The 15,237-nt window shown below is 41.1% G+C and overlaps 1 protein-coding gene across 6 annotated transcripts in view; it reads left to right on the top strand.

The window, feature by feature from the left end:
* nrg2a (neuregulin 2a) overlaps positions 1-15,237 on the top strand; it is an 80,963-nt gene that overhangs the window by 26,671 nt on the left and 39,055 nt on the right. Inside the window, exon 1 of one of the 6 annotated variants that reach the window (XM_027156308.2) lies at positions 8,075-8,342. The exons of 4 other annotated variants lie outside the window; for them this stretch is intronic. In XM_027156308.2, the coding sequence (XP_027012109.1) occupies positions 8,279-8,342 (64 nt within the window). In that variant the 5' untranslated portion in view covers positions 8,075-8,278. Of the gene's footprint in view, positions 1-8,074; positions 8,385-15,237 lie in introns of those variants that run through there. One more of the 6 variants, XM_027156297.2, reaches the window with a different exon arrangement.

The raw sequence follows: 15,237 nt of genomic DNA, 5'->3' as shown, positions 1-15,237 counted from the left end.
CCAAACAAGAGGAAACATGAGCTTATTTCTACAAAATGAAGCTCTCAAGCTCTTTTGATACTCTCTTCTCACTGAAAGCATCATGTGTGTCTTTATTTTGCTATTATAGTTTCTCTCTGGATGCTCTGGAATGCAAATACTCTGTCACTGAGCACAAGAGAGTCAAGGTCAGGGACTCAGTCTAGGGAAAAATGGGGCAAGACTCCAAGCTGGCAGGAATCACTCCGGCCACTGCAGCGTTTGCTTTTCCTATACAGAATTCTCAGACTTCACGCTCAGAGATATCTGTCATTTCAGAGAAGCACACGTCATTGCTTTGCAGTTGGCTTTGATGAGTTTTAAATTCTTGCACCGATTAATCAGTCTTCAGGAAAGTGATTAACAAAGACATGTGTTTGCTGAAAAGTATGTCTTTTCAGCCAGGGTCAGTTAATGTCTGCTGTTTTTGGAGGAGTGTGAATCGGACTGCTAGTTAAAATCGTCTGTCTGTCACACTGAAATATCCCAGTTGCATCCTGCCACTTCCTCAGACCACCATCTCACTGTGCTGAACATTACAGGAGCTGTCGTAACTGTCGCACTAGGGGCCACTCACTCTATTTCCCCCAATCTTCACCCCGGTTTATCTTCTCTAAAAGCAACACCCCCTTGTTCTGTGCACAGCCAGGGTCTTGACGCCGGGGAGATGAGCCAGGCGTTCGTACCATACCATACTGTTTTTCGGGAAGACTCTGCATCACTGGAAAACAAATAGACTGATAAGCAGAGCCTTCGATAAGACGCAGCTCCTCCAGTTGAAGCAAAAAGAAAATAAAAAATGAAATGCAAATGACTGTTGTGTAATGGGGGAGGCTTCCTCACTGTGACATGTTTGTGCCGGGCTCCAAGTACATTCTCCAGATAAAGGACGAGCTGAGAGCACGCTTGGAATTTTATTTGATTCTAGGAGCGCAGAGCGGACGTGTGCGTGGAGCAGAGCCGATAAGAGGTGAAACTGTTTCCCAAGTTTCCCTGTTTTTCAGCTCAGACCTCAGCAAAGGCCCTGATGACAAGAAGAGGACTGTTTAGGACATGTTCCACAAACAGTATTTGTGTGCTTGTTAGTCACTTTTTGGAGTGAAGTAGGTGGCGTGTTTGTATTTACGCTAAGCCAAAAGGCCACGTATACATCAGTGTCAGGTGGGCGTTTTTGTGTTTGCACTAACCTGAAAGGCCATGTATACATCAATGTCAGGCACTGAGTGTGTTGATGGGCTACACATCGTCCTGTGTTTAAATGTTTAGCTCCACGTGCATGTGTTTGCCTTAAAGTGCCAAGGAGCATGTGGGCGCGTGTTTGTTAAACTGTATGAGAGAGCGTGGGAGTGTGTTTGTCTGTTCATGTGAGAGAGCGTGAGCCAAAGGGAGAAATGAAGTAGATGTTTGCTGGCTGATATCTGCAGTGCCATCGGATGAGCTCAGCCAGGTAGACTGCAGCAGATTTAGTAGAGAGAGAGAGATAGAGAGAGAGAGAGAGAGAGAGAGAGAGAGAGAGAGAGAGAGAGAGAGAGAGAGAGAGGCCCTGACTCACCAACCACAACACGCGAAACAAAGCGAGCATGTGAGACAACTTCACAAAACACAACCTCTTTCATCATGATGGAATAATTGCCACCATGTCACTCCAGGTTTGATCTTGCCTTACATATAGGACGCAATAATCTAGAGGACAAAAGGAAATTGAAGCCATGTTGTTGCAGTAAAAACCTTTTAGAAGTCATTAAAAGACTCACTGCTGAATAATGCAGCTTTTCATTGCACTTCCATTTACGTAATCACAATCTCTCATCATTGACACCTCCAGCACAAAGTGGGCAACCAGGTCATCCAGGTTTTCCCACCATTTTTGCACCTCTGACATCTCTCCCCTGGCATAACGTGCGCTTGTCTCTCTTTCTCACCTCAGTGGCACTTCCCAGGACAATAGGAATGATAATTATACCCCTCATAGGTGAATTTTTATTAAGGTCTGCTTCTCACATGCTGGGTGGGGTGTGTTTTTTTTTTTTTTGGAGCAGATTGGAACTCATACAGCCCATAGAGGATATAGTTATTGGCTTCCATCTGGCAACACTGCTATGCCATCTGGCTTTGTCGTGATCATCATCTCAGGGTGAACAATGCTAAGGTGGATTTTTAAAGATAGCATGTGGTGAGGTTCTCCTCTGTCATTCTGTGTCAAGAAGTGAAAAATTAGTGTTTGCGAGGCTGTGAATTCTGAATAGCTGCTTTGTTGCTATGAGCGTATACCTCAGAATGTGGAGAGCTTCCCTTTAGGCCGAGTCACCGAATCATCGAGTCAGCGAATGCCATGCCGCTAAGAAGTGGTGTCTCATTCTATTAATTAGCCTACGATGAGTTGAACGTGTGAAGCCGATTTTAGAATAAGTGCAGCAGGAGGGACTGAGATCCAGCTGGTGTTTGGATAGCAATAGCACAATGATTGACAGTTGAGTGGTGGAACAAGGAGACAGATAGAAAGGGAATGAGAATGGGAATCTCATTTTGTTCGCCTCCACGGTCCATGCACGAACGTGTCATACTTTCTCGCCAAGCTGCAGTGTATCCCTGCAGACGGAGAAGAGGCTACTTCATGGATATCTGAGTTTTCACGTGAGCGCAATGTCTCTCTCCCTCCCTCATTACTCCCTCACTCTTTCTTTCTTTCGCTCATACTCTCTCGCACCCCCTCCCTTTTCTTGTCCTGAATGGTTTCCATGGAGACAGCTGTGGTCTGTGGAAATGGCCCAGAGCTTGGTCCACGCTGCGCAGCTCTCTGTCAGCACTCGCATGCACACACTGAGACATTTGTACATAGCTATGCATGGGAGTTATGTAAAAAACAACATTAGAACTTTGTGTATTTTCATTTGCTCATTCATGAAATATGCAAATAATGCATCTTTTGCATGAAACAAAAATACTGCTCGTGTGCTATTGAATGAGCCCTCATCTGCATTGCTAAGGGAAGCGGAGACCCTGCATCTCTGCTTCTGCTCCACTCTTACCCCCCTCTGCAGCTCTATGCAGTGTGTGTGGGCTGTCTCTCCTTCCCACTATCACACAGTAGAGATTTTATCCATCGGGTGGTAGTGTGTATGTGTGTGTGTGTGTGTGTGTGTGTGTGTGTGAGTGTGTATGAAAGTAAGAGAGCCTCTTCTGACCTTGAGGAAGGAAGCTTTTATCAAAGCCTGAAGACGTTAGTCACATCTGAGAGGACAGCTGTGTCAGACTTGACTGCTAGCATTCAGATTCCAACGTGCTAGAAATATACTCTGCTGCCTTTATCAACACACACACGTTAACTTGTGCTATACCAAGTTGCTAGAACAAAGCTTTTCAGGACGTCAGTAAAAACTAGGGCAGAGTAACGAATGATTGTTTGCAGACATACGATTTTTATATACACTCAACAGCCATTTTTTAGGAACACCTAGGTAGACACCAATCCGATCACATGGCAGAAGCACAATGCATACAATCATGCAAATACAGTCTGATTTGTGTTGTTCAGAAACATATAAATTTGAAATAAAATACCCAGAAATACATACAGTGGGATAAGTCAATAACCTTGCTTTAAAAGTGTGATGTGCAGAAAAGCGTGTCAGAACACACAACATGTTGAACCTTGACTCAGACGGCCTACAAGAGCAGAAGCTCCTGGAATCAGTGCCTGCATTGCACCAAGCCTCACTGAAAAAAAAAAACACAACAAACAATAACAACAAATAACAGAATAATAGAAATATGATTTCTACATTTCTACCTCTACATTCCCTCAGCAACGTTACAAAGGTTTATGATCCGTCACGGATGTGATCTTTTTTAGAATCTCTCCAAATTTAAAATGTACAGTAAGCCTTCAATTTACAGTAATGTCTTCCGAAAATCAGGGAAGTGATTTTCATGAATGAAAACAATAGCCACTTAATAATATTTGATTGACTTCAGCATCAGAGTTATTAACAGTACATTCTAGAAAGATCACTGGGATGTACTATGAAGCTGGGACATGGTGATGCTGCTATTTAATATTGTTACTATTAAAGTTAGCCTTTTTAACCTTTTCCATTCCAGTCGCACAGAGTCGTGCAATCTCACTGCTTTCTCTCAAATTCTCCCATGTGCCATACCCTGAGAACTGCACTCCCATCTAAACAACCAGTGGGTGTTTAAAACCATTATATCTCCCAAGATAAACTCCTATCCTTGTGAAATGGCAGCAGTGTGTTGGGGCAGCCTGTGTGATGTTGAGCAGGTTTAGGAAAAGCCAAGGAGGAGGAGGGGAATGGAGGTAGAGGGATGAAGTACTTATCTTCTTCCATCTGGGAGGAAGTCTTGGGTAGGGGGTGGGGGTTCCCAGAACTAGAGATGAGGCCTGCAAGAGTGGCCCTGATTCAGGGTATACAAGCGCAATTCTTCTAAGGAGTTAGGTCTGCCTACATTTGTAATTTTTTTAATTTACTCTTAATGTCACGTATCCCCATCTTGCTGATCGCAACAACACGCTTCTGTGGTATCGAAAGCTCAGATACAACAGATGGTATTTAATGGAAGACAAGATGTACCACTAAATATTTGAGTTAAATGACAAGAAAGAGATATATATTTATTTTTGTGAATATATGTGACGTCAGGACAATCAGGAGGCCAGAGGGAAGAGGGGCACAAGCTGGGGTTTAGAAAGGATCAGAGCTTCATCTGGGATGCATCTGTCTTGTGGTTTGTCTCCAGTATTGAACTGAAAGATTTTGTAACAGGCATTCACCGTGTTCGATTCATCGCACATGTCCGTCATACACAGCTTATCTGTCATAAGTCTTGCCAAAATACAAGCCGAATTAAGTGTCGTCTGTAGATTTTGTGGTTTGTCTTGCCTTTTTGACCCTTGTCCTTGACTGTCAGAGCCTATGATAGAAAACCAGAGTCAGAAAAGCAAGATATCTAAGCAGGTTCTAAGCAAAACATGAAAACTGAAGTTTCACTGGTATGAGATTTAAAAGTTACAATTAACAATGCTGTGATTTTTTTAGCTGGTCGATAACTAGACTATATTTTGGGGTACAACTCACAAACTATAAATACTACCAAAGTATACAGTAAGTACATCATAGTCCGCGATAGCTATGAGTACTGGTTCCTGTTTCATTTTTCTATCATCTGTACTGTTTAGTGTTGTTCCACTCATTTTTCTTCTGTAAATTTAGTTGTGCTTTACTTTGTACTGTTCAGTACTGTTTAATACTACTCCGCTCCTCTTCCTTCTCTACTGCCTCCTTCTGGTGTGGAAAACGATTTAATCCCTGTAGATCCACAACATGCTTTTTTTTTTCTTCACAGAATGGAAGATGATCCATTCTGGTGATCTTTTGCAGCTTGTTCCGTCATGGCCCTCGGAGCTAGAGAGCTGTTCAGCACGGAAAATGAAACAGGCACGCCCTGTTGTTGCTCCCATGATGTGATTCTGTAATTAAGCATGCCAGTCTATTGCAACACGTCTCTGTTTATCACAACATTTCTCTGTTTTTTCCGTGTGTCCTTGTCTTTGCCAATTTCCTTCTACATATGCCAACTTGTATGCACATATATCTTTGCTGTTCTTTAACTAGGACTCATCAGTGTACATGAATGAACTCCAGTGACTTAGCTTCTCTTTTTTATCTTGACAACTACACATGCACGCACGCATATACACACACTCTTACCCTCGATGGTGCCAAAGCTAAGAGCACAAGCAGATAACAAGCCACGTCTTGCTTGGCAGTGTGGGAAGGGTGTTCTATGACCCACACCCGGAGTTGCTGCAGATCTGTCATTACCACTGACAGATTTGCTCGCTACGAGGAAGCTGTCGGCACATTTACACATGCACAAAAATATACATTCGCACACCACTCACCTGCCACACACAGTTTACTGCAATGTAGCCTTTGAAGTTATCACAGCAGAACAGTCGGCTGAGTGGCCTGGCCTGCTGGGACATGACCCTCCTCTACACACATACACACCTTCTGAGAGGTGACACAGGAGATGGAGAGGGCAGAGCTGGAAAATTGCCCATGATAGGCCCTCTATACCACGTGATCATGACTCATAAGAAACATTATGGAATCCTGTACTCTTACTCTTCACCTCTCCCTCCCTCTTTTTGTATTTTTGTTTCCCAGTTTCTGCATCTGTGTAGGTGTTGGAACGAAACCAGACCGCTCTGGTCATGCTTTGGAATTCTAGCCTATGTAAATGTTCTTACCTTATACTAGTGGCACATGTCTTCACCTTTCTGTGATAGCGTGAGTTTACAGAATGACATCATGTCATTAGTAGAGACACTGTAATCGCTAAATCTTCAGAATATAAGCACATCTTGTTTGTTCAGATTATAAGCACATCTTGTTTGAGGTTCGTTAAAGGAAGCCCTTATGCAGAGACTGTTATGGTCTTCTATCTTGTGTTCTTATCTGAATGGAGATGCTTTGCTTAAGGGCACAACAATAGAGGGGCCCATCAGAGGGATTTAACCCTGTGGCCCTCAGGCCAACAGCCATTTTATGCTTATCTGGATCAAGCACTTGCCTCATAGGTTGCAGGTGTGTGAATGAGATGAAGCCTTTAAGAGATACAACACTTTTTGATGTAAATTGTATAAATATAATTCATTTTTACTCTTATTATCATAAAATATTGACTTGTAAATCTAAATGTACACCACACAAAATCTTATGATCACTATAGACAGTGTTATGAACTCTATACACATTGTTTACAGTTTATAAGCTACACCTTCCTGCTTACTGCAGTCATTCGGTCCAAGTATCATGCAGACACAATTTGCAGGTATAAAATAACCCCTGCTTAGCCACCTGTTGCTTTTCAGAATTTTTCCAGTCCCTTCTACTTTGCACCTACATTTTTTGGGGGAAAATGAAAAGCAGGGTCGCTAGGAAAATCTCAGGACCAGTGCTAGGCTAAATACTTTACTATGCAAAAAAAAAAAAAGAAAAGAAATCCAGGAAACAGCACAGCGGCTAGATTTTTTGTAAGCAAATGTCTACACACAAACATACACACTGCTTTACCTATCAGATCAAATATACATATACATATATAATGTACCAGCTGACAATGTCCTCACCTTCGAATAGATTGGTCCATTTCTATTTTTTTAGTAATCTACATTATCTATAACATCTGTTTGTGAGTACATGTAAGTATTTTTTTTTGTCTTAGTTAATTCAACCTTGTCCTCTTAAAGGGATATCTTTAGTTTTTACTCGTAGTTGATCCTTCAGGATTTCATGCATCTACTGGCCTTTGACTGTGAGTGTGTGCGTGTGTAGAGAAGCAGTCAGCGTAACTCAGCTCTTTGCATGTGTAAGATTTCTTTCCAGAGACTGCTCACGACACTACTAGCAGGGACACGCTGGGACTCGCTTACAGTAGAAGGGGGGAGACTATACAAAGCAAAGTGTGGGGGAAGGAGGAAGGGGAAATAAAGTGAACAAGCATGAGGGGGAGGTCAAAAAAGGGGATGCGGCCCTGTCCGGTCACAGAGGTTTTTATTTTATCACTCTTATCTGCAGATCTAAATATAGCTCCTAGATGCTCATTCCAGTTTTGCTGCACTGGCATAAAAAAGGAGAGTTAATTTTCCATAGAAGATTTTTGGATTGTATTAGAAGTTGCTTTGGTCATTGCAGGCTGTAGATGTCTATGAATGAGTATCGGAATCAGTGAAATATCGTGCCCTAAACACTGGGGGCATCGTATATATGTCTGTGACTTCTGACCTGAGCCCACGGTGGAGGCCCAAAAAGGTCAGATGAGCAGGAGTAGTCCGAGCGCCGCAGAGTTGTGAGCACCCTCAGTACTCATCATAATCATCTGAAGCTTTCAGTCAAGGAACGGTTAATTGTCTGACAGCAAAGGGAAATGACTCCCTTTTGCTCCCTCCTTCTCCCTATATCCCTCCCCTTCTTCTTTTCTTTTCCTTTACTAATGCTCTCTCTCCCTTTCCTGCTCTCTCTCCACTGTCTTCTCTTGCATGTATTCATGCTCTGTCACAAGTAGGTGTTCCCTACGTGATGGGACCGAGTGTATATAGGGCAGGAGTGCTCAGACAAGTTCAGAGTCTTGAGCGCGCCTGCCACACACTTCCCCCCTTAGGACTATTGCTGGTTCTCATTGCTGTCCCAAGTCTTTCTCCCCCTGAGTGGATTAACACTTTTTTGAACCTATCATGTCAGAGGGAAGAAGGGAAGAAGGAGAAGAAGGGAAGAAAGAGAGAAATGGGAGGAAAAAAGGTAAAAAGGAGCGGAAGGAACAAAACAGTGATCTGACTCAAGGTAAAGAAAGACACAACACGCAAAGGTGTGAGTGTGTGGATGTATGCATGTTCGTACGTGTGCTGCCGACAAGGGAGGGGTGTGAGACTCAAGAGGTAAATCTCACACCTCATCTTGTCAAAGCTTGCTGCCTGCATTTGTCACACGGGAGGACTTCCTAAACGGCAGCGTGTAGCGGCACATCTGGCCTCGTTGGCCTGTGTTGGTAACTGTGCATGATTGTGTGTTTGCCGTGCGAGCCTCAGTCTGAGTGCTTTGACATGCCGGGGCCTCCCTGCTCCCCCTCAACCGGCTGTGCCAAGTTGCTTTTACAACTTTCACAGTTGATTCCAGTATTTGGTTTCTTAATTAGCACTCATGTTGCTGAGCCTGTGTGAATTTCCTCTTGCTTGCAAGCCACTTGGCAAGAGCTACTATTGATTCACATCCATGCTGTATCTGAAGGAAGCTGCACTGCTGGGCATCTGCAGCTCTCACCGCACTTAAACCTTCGACTATAGATATACTTACAATATCACTGTGATCTGTGCTTGAATGAATGCTAGTCTCTAAGACGCTCTTGAACAGCTAATGGAGTGCAGCATGCTTGTGCGGTCTCTTTCAATGTCTGTTTAGGTTTCTGCAAGTCTCAGCTTGTCACTGTAGTCCGACTTCAGGGTCATGCAGGAAGAGAAATTCTCAACCTTAAATCTCCATTTACAGCCGTCAATCACTAGATGATCTGTGGAGGAATGAATTTTTGGACAAGACTGAGTTGCTACTCTGTCTAATGCTGTAATTAAAGATCAAGCTTCAGAGACTTGAAAATTGTTTTAATCATGCCAAAGCTGTAATCTATCAACACACCCTCTTGAACCTTTCTGAGATTAGTCAAAATGCTTTCACAACACAATTTTGGTAGAGAGAGAGAGAGAGAGAGAGAGAGAGAGAGAGAGAGAGAGAGAGAGAGAGAGAGAGAGAGAGAGAGAGAGAGAGAGAGAATCATGCACATTTAAATGTACTTTTGTAATATCACTATTGCGGACACCAGTATTGCAATAACGATGAACCAAACAAATCTATGGTGCAACTTCACAGTTGTGTACATCTTCTGAGGTGTAGAAATACACAGAGGTAGCAGGTCCCTTAGGAGGGCATCATTGGTCCCCTGAGCATTTACCTTAATCTGAGATATCCGCATTAGTTTAATGAATTTCAAAGGCATGGCATTGTATTGTCTCCCACCGTTCCCCTGCTCCTACCCCTCACCTGTTCATTTCCAGGCTCGTTCCATGGCTCTTCTCCCTTACACAAGGTTTCCTTTTGCTCTGTCGCCCTTAGGCTTTGCTTCGCGTGACCTCCTTGATAAAGTGCTTTTATTTTTTGGCGCACTTCTACTGTTATTTCCTTCTTAAATGTTGTTCTCTGTATTGTCTTTACACGCAACTGTAATCTAACACATGGGTGTGTGAGAAGCCACTTTTAGTAACCGTGCAGCTTTCTCTCCTGAAGCTGTCTTCACGCAATATTTAATCTCCTCTGCTTTGTCTACTGGAAACAAAGCAAAGTCAGGAAGAAAAGAATGGCCGGGAGACTCAGCTTTTCCCTGGAGGCTAAGGTTAACCCTGTCACACGCATTTGCTTCTTATAGCGTCACGTTTTAATGCACGGCTAAATTTAACTCTGTCAGAATGACAAGTAGGAAATCATGGTGATTGACTCATTTAGCCCACAAACCTAGACACACAAGAAAAGGCATGTTGGAGAAATATGACAGCCATGGCCTAAATAAGATTTTTGATAAGAGCTGTTGGGATAAGGTTGTGATCAGGATGTGCCACAGATTTGTACGTTGTGGAGTTTTGTGATATCTGTCTTGTTCCTTTTCCTTCTTCGTTATTGAAGTGCAGTGCTGAATTTTTGTCATTTGAAACAGATCGGATGTTTAATTGCCCTTGTGTTGTTCTTTATTCTCACCTTACCTGGTGAGGGATCCCTCATTCTGTCTCCCCTGCTGATGTTTCTTTGTTTTAGTTCTAAATGGTTACACAGCCGATGTTCATGAGTGATCTACATTGTAGCTCCTTTATTGTTAAGAACCTGTAAAACCCACGGAGACATGACTGTACTTTTGGGCATTGTAAATCAGTTCTATGAAATCTTAGATGAGAAATAATTTTCTTTGGAAGCAAGAACAACTGTAAATTGTGGATTTTTAATAATGGCTAAATGGCGATATTAACAATTTGCTAATATTATTTGGTTGATTATTTTTATTAGGTCAAATTATTGTGTCTTACTTGAGATTTTCTTTTTTATTTGAATATGAGCTTTTACTATACACACTCATACACACACACACACACACACACATACACACACACACACACACACACACACACACACACACACACACACACACACACACACACACACACACACATACTACAATGTTTTAAAGTGCTTTTTACACACACACACACACACACACACACACACACACACACACACACACACACACACACACACTTACATACTACAATGTTTTAAAGCGCTTTTTATATACAGTACACACACACAGAGACACACACACATATATATTCAAGTTTCTGTCTGGTTATATTTATTTTATTACATATTTTATAGCTTTTTTTTCTGTTGTACCCATATGGCCCGAATTTAGCAACTTGTGTAACGGGTGAAGTGAGTCGACTCAAAAGTGGTTAGAGGTCTCCAAGGTACTGGAAAGCATGAGGACATTTATTGAGTTTATTGAACATTAACATTATTGAATTATGCATTTTTTTGGTGACTTTTCTTTTTGTAGCTTTGTAATTCCAGCACCATGGCTAGATGATAAAGATGGCATGTCTGTAATGGACATAATCCTTCGTTGTTTTTAGGTTTTATCCTACAGGGGTTTGCAGTAGATGGTGATAGACAATGACATGTTGTACGTAAAGCAATCCAGGCTGATGATTTAATGTGAGTGAAAATGAGTGAGAGAATTAAGCACAACAAAGTGAATGATTGTGCTAACATTTCAACTAATAGTACTGTATGGTAGATGTATTGCTTCTGACGGACCAGTACAGTGTCATAAATATTTACACCTGTAAACTGATTTGTATCGAGAAAGTTTACGCTTCGGCACTTTTCTCATATTGTTTAACTTATGCTGACCAAGTGATGCTATTTTTACTTTAAACATATGTTCACTTTATTTTAATGTCATTTAAAAGAAGAAAATAGCATATTTGCTGTGCAGATCTTTTTCATTGCTTATGCTGTATTAATATATTTCCCAAACCATATATTAAATGATAGCAGTCATGAGCATGATTTTTAGCTCATGTGCTGACAGTGAAGCATTTAAAAGTATTTTTCAACAGAATCCATGTTCAGTTCCCTTCTTTAAGGCAAATATTTGTGGTTTTTGATTTGGTTTGCATTTTTTTATGAGCCACAGATCTTCCTAAAGGACAGGCCACATGGCAAAAGTACAGTGCGTCGAAATTCTTTAGACATTCTCTGGTGATTAAAAGCAGCAAAAGATCTGATGTACAGTTGATCTTGTAACCTTTCACTATGTTTAAGTAGAAAAATTGCTCGGTCTGTCCAACCAAATTTGCATCACTTCAGCAGTCTTACACTGAGCTTTCAACTGTTGTTTTCTTTAGATCTCCTTTACTTGATGCACTTGAGCGAAAATTGCATCACCGCACATTCTCCAAATGCAAAAACAAGCTGCTTGTTAAAGAGTTCTTGCAGGTACAAGAAATTGTCAACACTCAATGTTGCATCCAATCACAAAGTGCTTTAAGGCTTTGCATTTTTCCCGCCATTCCCAAGGTGATTTAGAGAGTTGCGACTGAATCCTGGCATCAGTCCCTGAGGCTATGCATTTCAGAGTCATTTTTAAATTATGGGCAGGGCCACAGAGAGAGTGTCATGTGTCTCGTAAAGTGTGATGGTTGTGTAAAAAGGCTGTTGAAATATGTCACCTGTGAGCTGCTTCGGCCAGATGATCTCTAACACACATGTAGTACACACATTCACCGGTGTCCTGCCTTGGTACAGATTAAAAAAAAAGATTATGCAGTAACAAATATTAAGAAACAATTTAGCAGTTATTTGCCATTTATTTCTCGCGTTCGAATCATTGGTAGCATTGTTTTTGTGTTGAAGTTTTATTCTGGAATTAAACTGTTATAAATTATATTTTTATAATTCCTTCATAATGATTTGGATGGAATTTCTTTACAAACTCACTTCTTCTTCATCCTCTTTTTTATTATATACACTAAGGATTTAAAACATTTAGATAAAAACTATGAGGTTGGACAAAACAGGAGCACAAGTTTTAGTAATTCAGTAACCAATTTTGATTTCATTTCTACACATAAACTTAGAATTATGTCACTAAACAGTTGCTGCTAACAGCAATTAAACATCATCAATAATAAACATCAAATTCAAATATTTGTTAAAGCCCAGTTGGTTCTGCATTCTGAAGCCTGTATTCTGGGGTTAAGTGCAAATAGCTACAAGGTTGTGTTCAAATCCTAGTGTTGGGTCTTGGTGCTTGACCTTTAACCCTTTAACCCTTTAACTGCTTAGCTGCATACTTGTTGTACCTTTACAGCTTATCTCGATTGAAGTCTCGTAGGGTAAAACATCTGCTAACTGAATAATGAAAATGGTCGTTTAACGCTTTCGTTCAGTGTCTCAGCATCGGTTACTTTTCTCAATGGTGCCTCATGTGGTTAAGGCTCTGGGTTGTTGATCATAAGGTTGGGGTTCAAGTCCCAGCACCACATTGCTGCCACTGATGGGTCCTTGAGAAAGGCCATTAACCATCCCTCCTTCATGTGTGTTGTATCATAGCTGCCCCTGCACTCTGACCCCAACTTCCAAGTCAGGGATCAGTGAAGAAAAGTATTCCACTTTGCTGTAATGTATGTGTGGTGATAATAAAGGTTCATTTTCTACAAAGTACAGCACAGTACTGAGTGTGGTGCTAAACTTTGTTAAACAACACAACATTTGTACGACTCTGTGTGTTTGTGCACGTGTAATGCTGGATTTCTCCTGCATCTGTACTGTACTACAGACAATAGCCTAGCCCAGAATTTTGGCATGTTTTTTCGTTTCTGTGAAGAAAATAAAACAGAACATTATACTTGAACCTCACTTTAAATGGAAGGGTAGTTTTTGATACTGGCCAGTAAATATATAACACTCATAAATTGTATCATAAAGATGTCTTTTAAAGGGATCTGAAATAGTGAAATATTCACAAACTACCTCGGTGTGTGCCTCACTGTTGGAGAAAGTACAAAAGAACAATTTTGGTAAGATGTTTTCTCACGACTAGAATCTTAACGATATAGTCACTTTTTGAAATTAAACAATTGCCCCTTGACTTTTAAAATAAGCCAGATTTGAATCATTGGCTTTACAGCTAAATGAACACATGTTAGAAATTGTGTTAGAGCTACAGATGTGGTAGGTGGAGATTAGATTTAAAACACTAGGGCATTTCTTTAAAGCACACCAGACATTGATCTATGACTTAACTAAAGCCGGCCATGCTTTCCTATCACACTGTATCCATCTTGCATTGTGCTCATGCAAACCACAAGCCTTTGTGTCTCTATCGGATTCTCGGAAGTGTTAACAGTGTTAAAAAGTTGAGCTTCTAGCTTTGCTTTTGGCTTTTGGAAAGGCGTAGGCTTTGTAGCTTTAAGATGTCACTGGGAACCTGAGAGGGAATAATACGGTCAACACATTCACAACATTTTTACCAAAGAACCTGACACCGCACTGTGCCATAATACGACAGGCTTCATTAGTTTCAGCACAATATCAGGAATGCTATCCTTTCAATGAACAAAATTTAGTAACACAGATTAAAGGTCTGAATGTACTGGGAGGGAGAAATGGGACAGACAGGCTAAAATTAGGCTCGCTGCTGATTGTTTCAGTGCTTCAGGTCTAGCATCTTAATTGAAGTCATTATGAAGGTACACTAAGTTGTTTATTTTACATGATCATTTCACTTCCTTTACCAGTGGACACTTTTTTTAGGCATATGACACTTGATACAATGACAGGATTATTCTTTTGGAATAACTTCAGTCAAAATGTTAGCTGGTTTTTCCTTTCAAACTATCTAGCTACCTTACTGACTTAATAAATTATTCCGAAGATATTGTTTTCCATTTCAACATTTTATAAACACTAGACACCTGAAGTGGTAATACACTTTAATCCAAACAACATAAAACAATGGAAAATGGAAAAGAGTAAACAGGGTTATTAGAAAGTAGCGAATAAAGACGCATGTAATAAAGTGAAGGGTGAAAGAGCAAAGTGAAGATTTTTTTGCTTGGACGATTTCACCCTGAAATCATGGCTACTTCACTGTCTACTAACCCCAGAGGGAGCGATTAGCAATCTCTGCTGTTAACAATGTCAATACTGCCGGTCTTCCCCTGCTTTTTCAGTATTAGCCTCCGGTTCACCTGTCCTGTTATGCAGTCATTCATTGACTGAGTTGATCCCATCCCATCTGAATGTCCAAGTGAATGCTGGACTGACTGCTGTAACGTCCTTGCCCTAGTTTAGCTTTCTGGCCACTTTGTGTCTGACCACTGTTTAGCCTCCTCTTTTTGGCGTGTAAAGTGTGGTGCATGTTATCTAAGCTATAATGTTTGATGTTGGTTTGAGTTCTCCCAGCTGCCTTACTGTTTCTCTTTCATGTAATAGCTGCAGACATGTTGAAGGCCAAAGTCTACTCCCTGTTTACAATTAATGTGAGACGCATTAGTATAATCAATCAGGATTTTGTTCTCCCCTAGACACGGTGAGA

This window comes from Tachysurus fulvidraco, chromosome 21, assembly GCF_022655615.1.
Source record: "Tachysurus fulvidraco isolate hzauxx_2018 chromosome 21, HZAU_PFXX_2.0, whole genome shotgun sequence".
In the NCBI taxonomy this organism is placed as follows: Eukaryota; Metazoa; Chordata; class Actinopteri; order Siluriformes; family Bagridae; genus Tachysurus; species Tachysurus fulvidraco.
The sequence above is the reverse complement of the archived record's forward strand: the minus strand, read 5'-3'. Positions and strand labels throughout refer to the sequence as shown.